At 40.6% G+C, this 13593-nt stretch overlaps 4 protein-coding genes across 4 annotated transcripts; 2 read left to right on the plus strand and 2 right to left on the minus strand.

The window, feature by feature from the left end:
* The first annotated feature begins 9 nt into the window (after positions 1-9).
* Positions 10-3159, plus strand: BDBG_01628 (exocyst complex component exo84). The gene is made up of 3 exons (XM_002628674.2): positions 10-537; positions 624-1896; positions 1987-3159. The coding sequence occupies exons 1-3, from the start codon at positions 117-119 to the stop codon at positions 2348-2350; spliced, it is 2058 nt and encodes a 685-aa protein (XP_002628720.1). The 5' UTR covers positions 10-116; the 3' UTR covers positions 2351-3159.
* Positions 2489-5545, minus strand: BDBG_01629 (ABC transporter). The gene is made up of 2 exons (XM_002628675.2): positions 4592-5545; positions 2489-4509 (listed from the first exon to the last, which is right to left on the minus strand). Exons 1-2 carry the CDS (start codon positions 5454-5456, stop codon positions 2972-2974), a joined length of 2403 nt encoding a protein of 800 aa, XP_002628721.1. The 5' UTR covers positions 5457-5545; the 3' UTR covers positions 2489-2971.
* A 48-nt stretch (positions 5546-5593) lies between these two features.
* On the minus strand, positions 5594-8923 carry BDBG_01630 (gluconolactonase). Its single transcript, XM_031720418.1, has 2 exons — positions 6762-8923; positions 5594-6643 (listed from the first exon to the last, which is right to left on the minus strand). The coding sequence occupies exons 1-2, from the start codon at positions 7159-7161 to the stop codon at positions 5943-5945; spliced, it is 1101 nt and encodes a 366-aa protein (XP_031576593.1). The 5' UTR covers positions 7162-8923; the 3' UTR covers positions 5594-5942.
* BDBG_01631 (uncharacterized protein) lies at positions 7568-9063 on the plus strand. Its single transcript, XM_031720419.1, has one exon. The coding sequence runs from the start codon at positions 7991-7993 to the stop codon at positions 8195-8197; it is 207 nt and encodes a 68-aa protein (XP_031576594.1). The 5' UTR covers positions 7568-7990; the 3' UTR covers positions 8198-9063.
* The last annotated feature ends 4530 nt before the right edge of the window (positions 9064-13593 follow it).

Below are 13593 nucleotides of genomic sequence, written 5' to 3' on the forward strand. Positions count from 1 at the left end.
AGAAGGACTCGACAGCCAAAACCTGCGCCATACAGAACTGCGACACCTGCGTATAGCAGGCATTGACATATAGCCTGTCTGATTGCAGCCGTTGTCGCCATTCCTGACACGAAAATATGGACGGAAGGGGTTTGACTCTCCGGAGCAAGGGATCCAGAAGGCCTCAGATTAGCGCTCCCCAGCCCATCTCCGACCCTCGCTCGACCGCAAGTAGCAGCAATAGGCCTCCTCCCGCTGCGATCGCTGCTGTTTCTATTCCCTCTACTGCGTCTGGTAAATCTGGCGTTGCAGATTCCTCCCCTCCTCGAAAAACACAACCAAGCGGTGCCACCTCGGACCTCGTCAAGCGGCGATATTCCTCTCGATACAACCAGCAACTCAATTTCGATATCCCGAATGTTCCCAGTCTGCCATCTGGTGTCGATGCGTTCAGATCGCAGAAAGCATCCGCAGCTGGCATTGGGCCGGAAGCCTCTGGCCAACCCCTCCGCGTTGAGCTTAGTGCGTTGAAAAACCCTAGTCTGCCAGTAGAAAAATGTACGTCTCCCTGGAAAGTGCCTACACATATCTCTATATATATATTTGTTGTTCATCATTTCAAACTCTAAAACCTCTTGAATCAGATGTCACGACTCTGTTGGCAAATGCTTCTGAAGAAGACATTCGCGCGTATCAGGCTCAGCTACGGAAACTCAAGAACAGAACTTCCACAGATCTACAACAAAATGTCTACAGGAACCGCACCCAGTTCATCAAGATCAGCAAGGAAGCTGAAAAACTTAAGGCAGAGATGATCACGCTTCGTGGTCTCATGTCGGAACTCACTACGGCCCTAGGCCAGGCGAGCGCAACAAATGGCTCCAGTGCCATGGCCACAGGCTTCGATGAGCCTTCGACCGTCAAACGGCATCCAAATCGTAGCTCCGTTGCTAATCTCGAAAGCATGTGGAATGTTCAGCTCCAAACACTGTGGAAGACCGTCGAGCGATCTCAGAAATTCTTACCCGCTATCCCCGGTCGCCATATCGTACTTGAAAGCGGCCAATGGGTTGAGCTTGATTCTGCAACGTGGAAACCTAAACGGCCCGTTCATATTTTCCTCCTCAACGACCATCTCCTCGTGGCTGCGAAGAAACGGAAAAGAGTAGATCCGAATAGTCAGAATATGAAGGGCCCTGCCCCCACAAAATTAGTTGCAGAGGAGTGCTGGCCGTTGCAGGATATCGATATGATAGACCTCGCTACTAATCTAGACGCAAATGGAATGAACCAACATGTCGAGGAGCGAGGAGTTCCAAATGCTATTAATATCCGATATAGCCAGAAGTCGTTCACCTATCGAAGCGACAAACGGGAGGGCAATGCCAAAGTTGATCTCTTAATGACATTTCGCAAAACGCTCGAGGATTTACGGAAGCTCATGCGGACAGAAACTGAATCCAGTTCTAAGACTCCCGACCCTTCAACCAACCGCTTATCATTATCAAGAGGCTCTCAAATTTTCGATAGTAGGACCGCGTCCCGCGATAAACTCGATGTACTCATCGATGTCGACGGGAAGCAGCAAAATATGAGATGGGTAGAAGGTCAATTGGACGAGCTTGATATTGATGCCGCCCTGCAACGCTTCGACAATGCAGTGTCGCGGGTTGAACAGCTGCGAAAACTCGCAAAGAGTATCAAGGGGAACGTAACAGCCCAGGATATCATCCTGTCAAAGATCGATGAACGTGCCACAAAACTGGCGGAGACCATCCTCCGTACCTTGGTGGACACTCATTCATTCCTTGCAGCGACCAAGACAAACATTTCCTGGCTTTCCCGCCTAGGCTTCGACGATAGAGCACGCGAAGCCTTCTTACACACCAGGACGGAAGTAATCACAAAGCGCGCACGGTATTTTGCCCACACCTCCTCTACTCTCCTATCCTCTCCCTCAAACAAAAACCCCCCAAAAAGGCCCTTGGAACTAATTTATATAACCAGTCAATGCGTTTTCGAAGGCGACCTACGACTGTACATCTTCCAAGTATCCTACGTCTATTTCACACTGATAAAAAACACCATTGCCATCTACCAGCAGTGCTTCCCGGCGCCCATGACTAGCGCATGCATAAAATGGGCCAAAGAGCACTTAGACGGCTTCAACGCAATTCTTGTCCGACAATTGAGCAGTGTGGAGCCTGAGAACTCAGTATGGCAAGGATGTATGGAGACAGTACATGAGCACGCCGCGTTGCTACTGGAGGTTGGGGTTGATTTTAAGGATTTAGTTGGGAAGGGGTTACCCACCAGCACAGCCGTGAACACTGCCCCGAGCACAGTAGGCGAGAGGCCATCGACTCCTTGACCAGTTGGTGTTGGTTGAGTCAGCCAGTGTTGAAGATGGATATCAACTGGGGTTCTACCAGCCTTATTTGAAAACAATTCCCCTCTTTTCTCATGGTAGGATGGGACTATTTTCCTTGATGATTTTAGTTTTTACGACCCACTTGCTACGCTTTTTAGCTCCAAATTCTTTTTGATATTTTCTTGTTTTTAGGTATAGCAACACAAGATGAGGAGGAAAGCTGGCATTTCTTCAACGGACGCAGAGTCCATTTTGAATTAAGGATTTATCCTATATTACATCTGCACCATACCCCTATTTCATTCCGTATTCCTTTGATATCCGCTATATATTGTCCTGTTGTCTATTGTGTCTAGCTTGTTAGTCTCCACAGGGTAGACCTATCAAAAGGATTCCAGTAGTTGCCGCCAAAGTTATGTTCTAAATGTGATCTATGGATTATCTATATTTAATCTAAGTTCTGTAGCAATCAAACTACACCTACTATATGTAATGTACATGTACATGTACAAAATATATCCTATCCATCGCTAACCCACTCATAGCGGATATAAAACATCTATAAAATTGAAATCATAGAAATGAATCAAAAAGGTCAACAGAAACCAACGTTAAACCACATCACGCACAACACCTCACTTCTCTTTCATCTCCCTCAACGAACCCGCCCTTTCCCTCAGCCGTAAGGTTCCAAATCATCTCCCACGCATCCACCGCCACGGATTCTTGAGCAGCCAACTGACCAATCTGAAAATCCATCACCAACCCCGGCTCGTCCGTCGTCCTAGCGGGAGTCGGCAGGCGCATCCACTGACCCACGATATCGGGCACCTCCTCTTTGACATGACTGATGACGATCAGGGCTTGGTGGTCAGCGATGCCGGTGTGGCATATTTTCGGGCCCGACGAGGACGGTGGCGGGGGCAAATGCCACACTTTCGTGTAGTTAGGTGTTCTCCTGGTGCCGCTGCTGGGCATGTGCTGCTGCTCGCCGACTTCCAGAAAGTGGAGACATTTGTCACGTAGGGAGGACTGCATGCTGGAGAAGGCTTCGTCGAGGATTATCAGGTCTGGTTTGTGGATGAGGGCACGTAGGAAGAGAGTGAGGCGCTGTTGAGCGGGGGTGAGGGAAGAGAAGGGGAGGGAATCAGCCCAGGAGGTGGTTGTTTGTATTTGATCGCTCCTGGGGGCGAAGTCGGGGTTAAGATCTGCTTCGAAAAATCGCAAGGCCGAGTCTACATCCATGGCGCGTTCCGGGGTAAGATTTGGCTTCGAGAGGAAAGTCTCCGCCCAGGCTGATACGATAGAAGAGCGGATGGAAAGGTGTCGAGGGAAGAAGGCGTGGATTTCCGGCGACGAATGGCCTATGCGAGACTGTAAATTAAAAATTGATATCCCTGGCTTTCCGGGTTCGGGTAAACGAGAGCGGCCAAATAGTTTGATAGGTTGCGAGTATGTTTGCGGGTGGTCCGAGGTGATGAGGGATATGAGGGTCGTTTTCCCCGAGCCGTTCGAGCCAAACACACCCCACCGCTGCCCGCGATGAACCTTCCAGGATAGCCCTTCCTTTGTCGTGCGACCGTCTGCTGCTTGAGTCCAGCCGCCCAATACCACTTTATCGCCATATTTGACATGAACACCATCCATCTCCACGATTGGCTCCCCTAACGGTGTTATTTTTTTGTCCACTCTTTCAGCCTGTTTATGCAGCAATCCCATTTCATGTAGAATGTTGGCAAAGTCATCAAATTGGCCACTTTCACGTAGCTGCTCTAACCTATCATATTCCCTTCGCTGCGAAAGCGACAGGAGGCGGTAACTTTGTTCCTCATCAGTGTTGCGGGGTATCAATTCAAGCCGCCCTGGACACGCCAGGCTACTTCTAGAAATTCCAGAATTATCATCGCCGCTTCCTTTCACGAGAGTAGATTTACCTCCTCGAGAGGCCACAGCCTGCCACAATTCGAGAGTGCGGAATACCTCATCACGAGGGCCTTGAAGGGCAATGGTATTATCCGGCCCCAAGAGGACTATCTGAGAAACCCATTCCGGAATTGGATCCTGTGGCCTTAAAGCTAGAACAATACAGGGAGTTCCACTTAAGGTAGTCTGACGGAGCAGGTGGGATAAAATCGGGACAGTTGATCGATCCAGGCCCACTGTAAATGATGAGCATTGGCTTAAAGTTTCCGATAGGATTTCCCAAGTAGCAGTCTGGGGAAATAATTGTAAAGAACTCACTGAAAGGCTCATCCAGAAGAAGAACTTCTGGCTTCATAAGAAGGGCTCTTGCAATCCTAGCCCGCCTTGTTTGCCCATTACTTAAGTTGGCCACTGGCATATCAAGAAGATCCTGCAACTGGAAATCTCGTATGATCTTATTTAGATGCTCATCACTTTCCGAAGGGTTAATGCTTCCATCGCCTAGTAGTTCCTGCACTAGTGGGTTCAGGGACATCTGATCCTTCAGATACTGTAGAAGCGTGAAATCCGTCTCCTCCCTTCTACTTTCATATCTCGCGCTCATGTATGTACCACGAATACCCCCAGCACTTTGTTTTTGGTCACCTTTGAACCCAACATACTGGATCGCATGAGCCGCGTCATGCGAAGAAGAACTTGAACCTTTCGCCCGCGCTGCTCCAAGCGCTAACAGGTACGGGAATGAGCGTGCAGTTGGTGGGATGCAGATATACCGACCGCGAAGAATGTCAAGGAAGGTCGACTTGGCTGATGAGCCTATGACGGCACAATGGTCCAAGGAAGGATGCTCTCCGGCTTTCGCTGGAATGTGTGACTTAAGAGAAAAGGTCAGGTTAGGGTATAAGGGAGGATTGTCCTTCTTAGGGGAAACCTGAGTGGGATATTCGCGGTAGAAGGTCGCGTTACTAATGCTAACGATTGGCGGACATTCTACGGAAGAAGATGACCAGTCTCCTTCTCGCCTTAACATCCCATTCTGCAATCCTATCGAGGCTTTGTCCGGCCCTGTATTTTTCGGCGGACATTTGGCTAAAGAGAACAGTCGGGTTAGGTTGTATGAAACGGGAGTAATAGCACCACCACCACGACCAGACCGGATGGAGGCTGCTATGAACTTCAACATGCCGCTACCAGGCCTTGGATATCACCCATCCACCAAACCCAGGCCAATTATAGGTATCTACATTTCCATCCTCTAACATTTGAGGTTGACATTGTGACGTCGGAAATCATTCACGTGACTCAGGATAGAAGGTTATACGACTGCCAAGACAAATCTACAAAGTCTCCAGATGGTGTCCCAGTTGTTACGATACTAATTAAAATGATTTTTATTTCGATAATGAATATTCTAAAATGCTCCGATCCCTTTTTAATTCATTTATTTCCCCAGCCACTCTTGATCAGGGCAGCAGCACCAAAGAATAAGCACATAAACAATGCGAACAAGGGAAGAGAAAAGAAAAAAGGCAAAGGACCATTGAGTCTAAAAGGAAAACGTCATTCATGCGAAAACAATCGTAATGCTCAAACAAAAAGAAAGGAGAGAAATCAAAGGTGTTGGTGACAGTGGTGAGAGAGAGTGAGATGCTCCATTATTGTCGGCCAGTCAGGCGTTAAGCGAAGCGAATGCTCTACCAGGTTTATCAACACCAATAGAGGCAGCACAGCCAGCCTTCTGGTCATTCTCACATCTGCCAACAGCGAACAGAGTCTTGCCGTCCTCCCCACCGAGCTCCAGATTGCTGGGTCCCTTGACACCGGGGGTGGTGATGTATTGTAGAAGCTTGCCGCTGGGGTCAAGCTTGGCGATTTTGCCCACGGCGTTGAGCGAAACGTAAAGGTTGCCATCAACATCTGTGCGCATGCCATCGAGATCTGTACCTTTCTCTGCATGACTGAAGTCGTGGAAGACGACTGGGTCCTGTTCGAGTATTGCACCTGTCTTCTTGTCCAAGGCGAACTTGAAGACTTTGAGGTTAACGACTTCACCCTTGACGTTTGCGGCGGAAGTGAGATAGAGGAATTTGCCCTTGGGGTCCACTTCGATGCCGTTTGTGCGATGGATGTCCGCCTTCTTGAGGATTGCAGGGCTAAACTGAGTTGCTTTCTTGCCATCACACATCCAGAGATCACCATGCTCGCCGGCAATGGAATCCGTCTCGTACTTTTGGCCGGAGAGGTAAATCAAGCAGTCTCTTTTGGTGGAAACGGCAATGTCATTGGGTTGGAGCATCCCAGCGTTTTCACAAAAGACGGAGACCTTCTTGGTTGCGACGTCCACGGACATAACGCGTTTGTTCTGGGCATCTAAAATGACAATGGTGCCTTAGCATTACTGGAATGGAAACTACATGTGACAGGAATTTGTAGATATATCGAGAATGAATGGCGAGGGAAGATATAGCTAATCAAAGGAGATACCAACCTGCTAGAAGTACTTTTTTCCCTTTCTTAACAAATCGCGAGCCGGCAAGGAAGGTATCCTTTGCCCCTTTGGCAATAACTATAGGATCTTGACCGGCAACGTCGCTCACTCCATCATCTGCCTGGTGAAAGAAGCCGAAGGAAGTAGGTGTCGTCGTTGCGCCCTTTCCGCTGAAGTCCACCGCAAATACATCGCCAGCCTTATTGACGGAGGCACCTTCAATTGAACCGCCAAAGGCACCCCCGAGATCAAGCTGCTTAGCTGCAGTGGTTTGAACGTTTGTCGTATCACCTCTGGGCACAAGCCTGGAGGGATCTAAAGGAGTTGAGAAAGCTGCGGTGATCAAGGAAGCTGCGATTGCAAGCTTTAAAAATGGATTCGGGGTGCTGTGCTTGGTCATGGTGGGCAGAGACAGTGTATGCACGTCTAGATTACTTTTAAGAAGTGATCGTTCGAACAGGATATGGAGGGAGAAAAAAACTCAAAAATTTTTAGTGTTGAAAATGAAGAGAAATGAAGAAGTGCTCCAGGCGCTCTTGATATATGAACTGCTTAAATGTGAATGACGAAAAAGAAATTGAATAGAGGAAGAAAGTGGATGCAGGAGGAAGCAGAAAGAAGCAGTCAATGTAACGGAAGAGGAAGAAATGATTAAACAGAAAAAGTGACTGGGAAGAAATAAGGAGGTCCGGTCCAGCTATATTTATCCCATCCGCAGCCCCCACGATCTGCAGTTTAACTTAGCCGGCTAAGCCATAAAGGACATGACGGGGATGATCCTTCTTGTTGCTTAGTAGCCCAACGAACCGGCGAATCGCGAGTTATGGAGCGTGGAGTGCAGGGACTTTGCTTGCTCCGTAGCACTGGAGAGTTTCAAGTGACATTTTTTGTCCTTGGGAACAAAACACCCCCCGTCCCCGTCCCCCGAAAGCGGGTCTTTCATAGAAGTGCCACAGCCGCAGACGGCTGGTAAATTGTAATAAGCTGCCGGTCTGCCCCAGACGAGCAACCTCGACAGGGAACAACTGGTTGGTTCCGGTTGAAATTGTGAAACGTGGACGCACCAGAATTTCGCCCGAAATGCGCCAGGCCACCTCGAACACACAAAGTCGTGAGCCCTCTGTCACTCACACTGTAGAGGTTCAGCGAATAATGAAGGACTTGTTCCTGGAAAACAGTCATCCAAGCGCGAAAGTTTCAACTTCGACCCCCGGCCGTTCAGCGACGCAATGCGATTAGTTAGGCGGGGCAGGGATTTCACCTGCGCCCCAGCCCGGGGCGAAACCTTCAAACTGAATGGCGGCAAAATCCTTCCGCATCAGACACACCGCAGCCAGCCGGGTTCCTGGTTGCCTGAGATGGGGCATCAAACGGACAGCTCGTTACGGTTGCACGGTGAACAAACCATCAACAGCACCCAATGGGCGGAGCCATGAGAGCTACTAGTAAAATGGCATTCAAAAGGATGAGCTGGTCTGTGAGAGCAAACAAAGAGATTATTATTCATTGATGGTGTAGAAGAACAACGGTAGTTGCATACCGAGGGATTTGGAGGGAGAGCTTTTTGCCGCTGCTTTTTCCCATCTATTAGTTACTTGGCAAATTGGTGAGAGTCCTCATTATCAATCACAAAGATATTCCCTGTCTGAAGAGTCCGCCTTTCGGCACAAGAGAGCGAAGAAAGAAAGAAGAAAAGAAGAAAGAAATGGGTCTCAGACTGGGGAAGAAACAAGATGGATCCACACTTCTTCATGACAGGGTTAGTATAGTTTATAGTATGGGGAGATATGCAGCTTTTTTTCTGCAGCGGTTACTACCCCCACAACAGTAGCAGCAAGTGATCTTGTTTACACCCTTGAGCCGGAATGAGACACAATGATGCACTGTTAAAAGAATACAGCAATTCAACAGCCATGGTAACATCAGTATCAGGGAAGCCCGGAAGGTCAGTAAGTGAGTATTCTTTCAAAATACCACCCCGCCAGAACTATCTCCACATAGAATGGATATATATCAAAGTGCGCAGGTTATGTGTCATTATTGGCACTGCTTGAGACCCTGAGAAGAAGACAAGAAAACAAAACAACAGTGACAACGAACTTTGAACAAGGAAATTATTTCATTGTCAAACCTCAGTGGCCTGAAGTGCATATGTGTATGTGTTGATGTATGTACAGTAGTGTTCAAGAAGTCAGCATATTAAAGACTCAGCACTGAGAATTTCTATTCTACTCATCTACTCTTAAAATGAAATAAAATCTCAATCAAGTATTTGTTATATCTTTATAGACATGATTTAAATAGCTAGAATCAATAGAAAATATTTAATTGATTCATTTTTAATCTTAATCACAGTCTGTAATTTCTATGAAATTAATTGTATTAAAGTCTGTATTTTTTTTCTGTCGGATTTCCTCTCTACGGGCCGACTGCTTCTGCATAAGTGAGGTGTTCACTAATCACTCAGCAAATGCTCATCACACATAAAAGAATACACTAGACTGACCGTGTGACCGTGTCTGAGATCAGGACCAGATTTTTTGATAGTCTCATTACCAATTCAACTGATCCCATTACACAGTTTTAACATTAGATAGTAGTCTCATACTGTTTCAGTGAGACTTACAGTCTACTCTTGTCACATTTTTCAAATGAGATCATGATTTTCACTTCTCAATTTAAATTATTTTTATTGCTTTAAATGACTTTAAATCTCATTTGAGTATTATCAAAAAGCATTACTTTTTAAAAAATTAAAAATAGTCTAAAAAAAACCTTAAAATGTCTAAAAATAGTAACTTTATATCAAGAATGAGACTAAATGAAATTAAATGAGATCACTTTCTCATTTTTTTCAAGTCATGATTTCATTTTAAGATCTGATATATAGTCACTTTATCTGTTTTTTTAATAGTCAGTCCCAGCGGGATTTACATCAAGAAATGTATGAAATCAGATTAAATAAGATCAAATGTGAAATTCATGATCTCAGCGGCTAGTCTAGACTATATAATAGCTAGATCTTAATAATATAATCAACTACTTTATAAGAGGCCTACACTGAATAGATCAGTATTATATTGATAGGTCTTATTTAACAAAGATAAAAATGTTAAAGAAGAAAAGAAAGAGAAAGTGTGAGAATCAGTAATTAAGATAAATATTTATACACATATGTAATAATGTACACAGTGAAGCTTCAGAGCAGAAGAATATACACACATTTATAATAACTGAGAATTAATGATTGAGAATGACTGAGAATCAGAGCAGTGATTGAGAATGACTGAGAATTGAAGTGTATATATTTATAATGACTGAGAATTGATGATTGAGAATGACTGAGAATTGAAGTGTACACATTCAAGAATGAAGTGATTGAAATCTGTGAAGTGTAATGAAATAGTCTATATAATTAATCAGATGCAGTTTGTTACATTAGTTCTCTCTTTTCAGAAGCAGTTCTCATTGATCAAGAACTACTGTTTCAGATAATACAGAACTCAGAGTTCAGATTAATTAATTATAACTGATTTATTTTATAAGATATTATCAGCTGCAGCTATATAATCTTTTATCAAGAATATCTTCAATCTCTTATATAAGTTCATTATCTTCTTCTATGATTTCTGATGATTATCAGTTAAAAGTCAGTTAAGAAGAGAACAGATCAGTGATAGTATAATAAAACAAGCTTATATAAAATATATCATGAATTTCTGATAATATATTAAGATAATAGTTATAACTATCTAGAACTTCTATTACTTTATACCTGATATAACAGTAATCTAATATATAAGATAAATATGTAATTTATATATTCTTAAGATTTAATTATATCAGATCTTCTATCTTATATTATTTAATAAGATCTCAGTGAATATTGATTTAATTCTTTTAATCTTATTTTATAGTTATTATAAAGATCTCTGCTTAATCATAGATATTTTAAAGCTTTATTACTATATTATCAGTAATCTGAATCAGACTGCACAGATTTAATATAAACTGTGTAATCTCTAGAAGATTCAACACTTTCATGTAATATCTATATATAAGAAAGAATAAGCTTATATCTATTAAAATAATATCTTAACTGTTGATAGTAATCTCTGTATATAGAAGAAGATTATATCAATTATCTTATAAATAATTACAGAACTTATAAAGATAATTCTTTATAGTCTGAATTATCTATTCTGATGTATTATCAGTCTTGAAGTGATAGACAGTTAATAGATAGTATATAATCTTGAGAACTTGACAGATTCTAGTTCAGAGAGTACTTATGAATTAACAGTTTTAATATAATACTATAAATCTCAGTAATTTATATATCTGATAGAATAGACTCTGTAGAAAAGCTTTAGTAACTTATTCAGTATTTATCTTATTACAAGATTTCAATATTATATCTTTGCTCAATTGATTTATAATAATTAGAATATTTCTATAATTCTTACTCTTAGATAGATTGATAGTGAAGTTAATTACTACATATTATCAGATTCTATTAGAAATATTAAGTGATTTCAGTAGATCTTTTCTACAGTTCTTTTATAAGATAATAAAAGAATAATGATTGTAGTTTCAGATAAAGTATCTAATACTGTTTAATATTTCACATTAATAGAATTCTTGAAAGATTATTCTATACAGTTATTCACAGCCTGAATAATCAGTTATATATATATTATACATCTCTTATATTATCTAAGTGTGTAAGAGTTCAGAGTGAGAGACTCAGTATCATTTATAGAATTATAGAGTATTATTATCATTAATTGAATATTCTAAGATATCAGTTCTTATATATAGTTCTGAGAGAAATTGAGATACTTCTTAATATACTGCTTTAATAAGAGTCTGAAGAAGTTCATCAGTCTGAGCTGCTATATATCACAGTTTATTCAGTGTAGAGAAAGTGAAGATATTAATATCAGTTTGAAGAGAAAGTGTTCTAATTGAAGAAGTATATATAGTGTTATAAGTTGTTCTATCTTGATCAATTAATATCTTCAAATCTAAGAGTCTTTGATATTGATCAACTAAGATAGAATAACTCATAGCATTATACATACTTCTCTGATTAGAACACTTTCTCTTTAAACTGATATTGATATCTTCACTTTCTCTACACTGAATGAACTATAGTATACAGCAGCTCAGACTGATGAACTTCTTCAGACTCTCATTAAAGCAGTATATTAAGAAGTATCTCAATTTCTCTCAGAACTATATATAAGAACTGATATCTTAGAATATTCAATTAATGATAATAATACTCTATAATTCTATAAATGATACTGAGTCTCTCACTCTGAACTCTTACACACTTAGATAATATAAGAGATGTATAATATATATATAACTGATTATTCAGGCTGTGAATAACTGTATAGAATAATCTTTCAAGAATTCTATTAATCTGAAATATTAAACAGTATTAGATACTTTATCTGAAACTACAATCATTATTCTTTTATTATCTTATAAAAGAACTGTAGAAAAGATCTACTGAAATCACTTAATATTTCTAATAGAATCTGATGAGATATAGTAATTAACTTCACTATCAATCTATCTGAGAGTAAGAGTTATAGAAATATTCTGATCATTGTAAATTAATTAAGTAAAGATATAATATTGAAATCTTATAATAAGATAAATACTGAACAAGTCACTGAAGCTTTTTTATAAAGTCTATTCTATCAGATATATGAATTACTGAGATTTATAGTATTGAATCAGAGCTATTAATTCATGAGTACTCTTTAAACTAGAATCTGTCAAGTTCTTAAGATTATATATTATCTGTTAACTGTTTATCACTCTGAGACTGATAATACATCAGAATGAATAATTCAGATTATAAAGAATTATCTTTATAAGTTCTATAATCACTTATAAGATAATTAATATAATCTTCTTCTACATGCAGAGATTACTATTAATAATCAAGATATTATTTTAATAGATATAAGCTCATTCTTTCACTCTGAAGCTTCACTACATACATTATTACATATGTATATAAATATTTATCTTAATCACTGATTCTCATACTTTCTCTTTCTTTCCTTCTTTAACATTTTTATAGTGTAAGAGGCCTATACTGAATAGATCAGTATTAAATTAATAGGTCTTATTTAACAAAGATAAAAATGTTAAAGAAGGAAAGAAAGAGAAAGTGCAAGAATCAGTGATCAAGATAAATATTTATACACATATATAATGATGTATGCAGTGAAGCTTCAGAGTGAAAGAATATACACATATTTATAACAGCTGAGAATCAGTGATTGAGAATGGCTGAGAATCAGAGCAGTGATTGAGAATGGCTGAGAATCAGAGTGTATACATTCATGATGACTGAGAATCAGTGATTGAGAATGGCTGAGAATCGAAGTGTATATATTTGAGAATGAAGTGATTGAAATCTGTGAAGTGTAATGAAATAGTCTATATAATTGATCGGGTGCAGCCCGTCACATACTTTATTATATCATCTTCATCAGATTATATTCCTTCTTACACATAAAAATTCACTATCTTAAAAATCAAATTCTTATACTTCATGCTTTAAAATTAAAGATTTAATTATATTCTGAAATACTATATTAGTAATTCTGCAGTCACTTATTATAAATTAAATTAAAAAGAACTCTATTAATTTCAAAATCAATTAACTTACTACAGACTTTTATAACAAGTTCATAAGCAATCTTTATATTCTTATATGAATAGAAATATAGACAGTGAATATACTTCTGCAAGCAGTTTCACTATTAAAGATAATATTATCTTACTTAAATCTGTACTAATTACT

Source organism: Blastomyces gilchristii (genome assembly GCF_000003855.2).
Source record: "Blastomyces gilchristii SLH14081 genomic scaffold supercont1.2, whole genome shotgun sequence".
Lineage (NCBI taxonomy): Eukaryota > Fungi > Ascomycota > Eurotiomycetes > Onygenales > Ajellomycetaceae > Blastomyces > Blastomyces gilchristii.

Coding starts and splice junctions, on each gene's coding strand:
- BDBG_01631 (XM_031720419.1), top strand. CDS start 7,991: ATGCGATTAGTTAGGCGGGGCAGGGATTTCACCTGCGCCCCAGCCCGG.
- BDBG_01629 (XM_002628675.2), bottom strand. CDS start 5,456: ATGTTGAAGTTCATAGCAGCCTCCATCCGGTCTGGTCGTGGTGGTGGT. Junction 4,510..4,591: donor TCTTCTGGATGAGCCTTTCA/GTGAGTTCTTTA, acceptor CATCATTTACAG/TGGGCCTGGATCGATCAACT.
- BDBG_01628 (XM_002628674.2), top strand. CDS start 117: ATGGACGGAAGGGGTTTGACTCTCCGGAGCAAGGGATCCAGAAGGCCT. Junction 538..623: donor TAGTCTGCCAGTAGAAAAAT/GTACGTCTCCCT, acceptor CTCTTGAATCAG/ATGTCACGACTCTGTTGGCA. Junction 1,897..1,986: donor GTAATCACAAAGCGCGCACG/GTATTTTGCCCA, acceptor TTATATAACCAG/TCAATGCGTTTTCGAAGGCG.
- BDBG_01630 (XM_031720418.1), bottom strand. CDS start 7,161: ATGACCAAGCACAGCACCCCGAATCCATTTTTAAAGCTTGCAATCGCA. Junction 6,644..6,761: donor GAAAAAAGTACTTCTAGCAG/GTTGGTATCTCC, acceptor TTGTCATTTTAG/ATGCCCAGAACAAACGCGTT.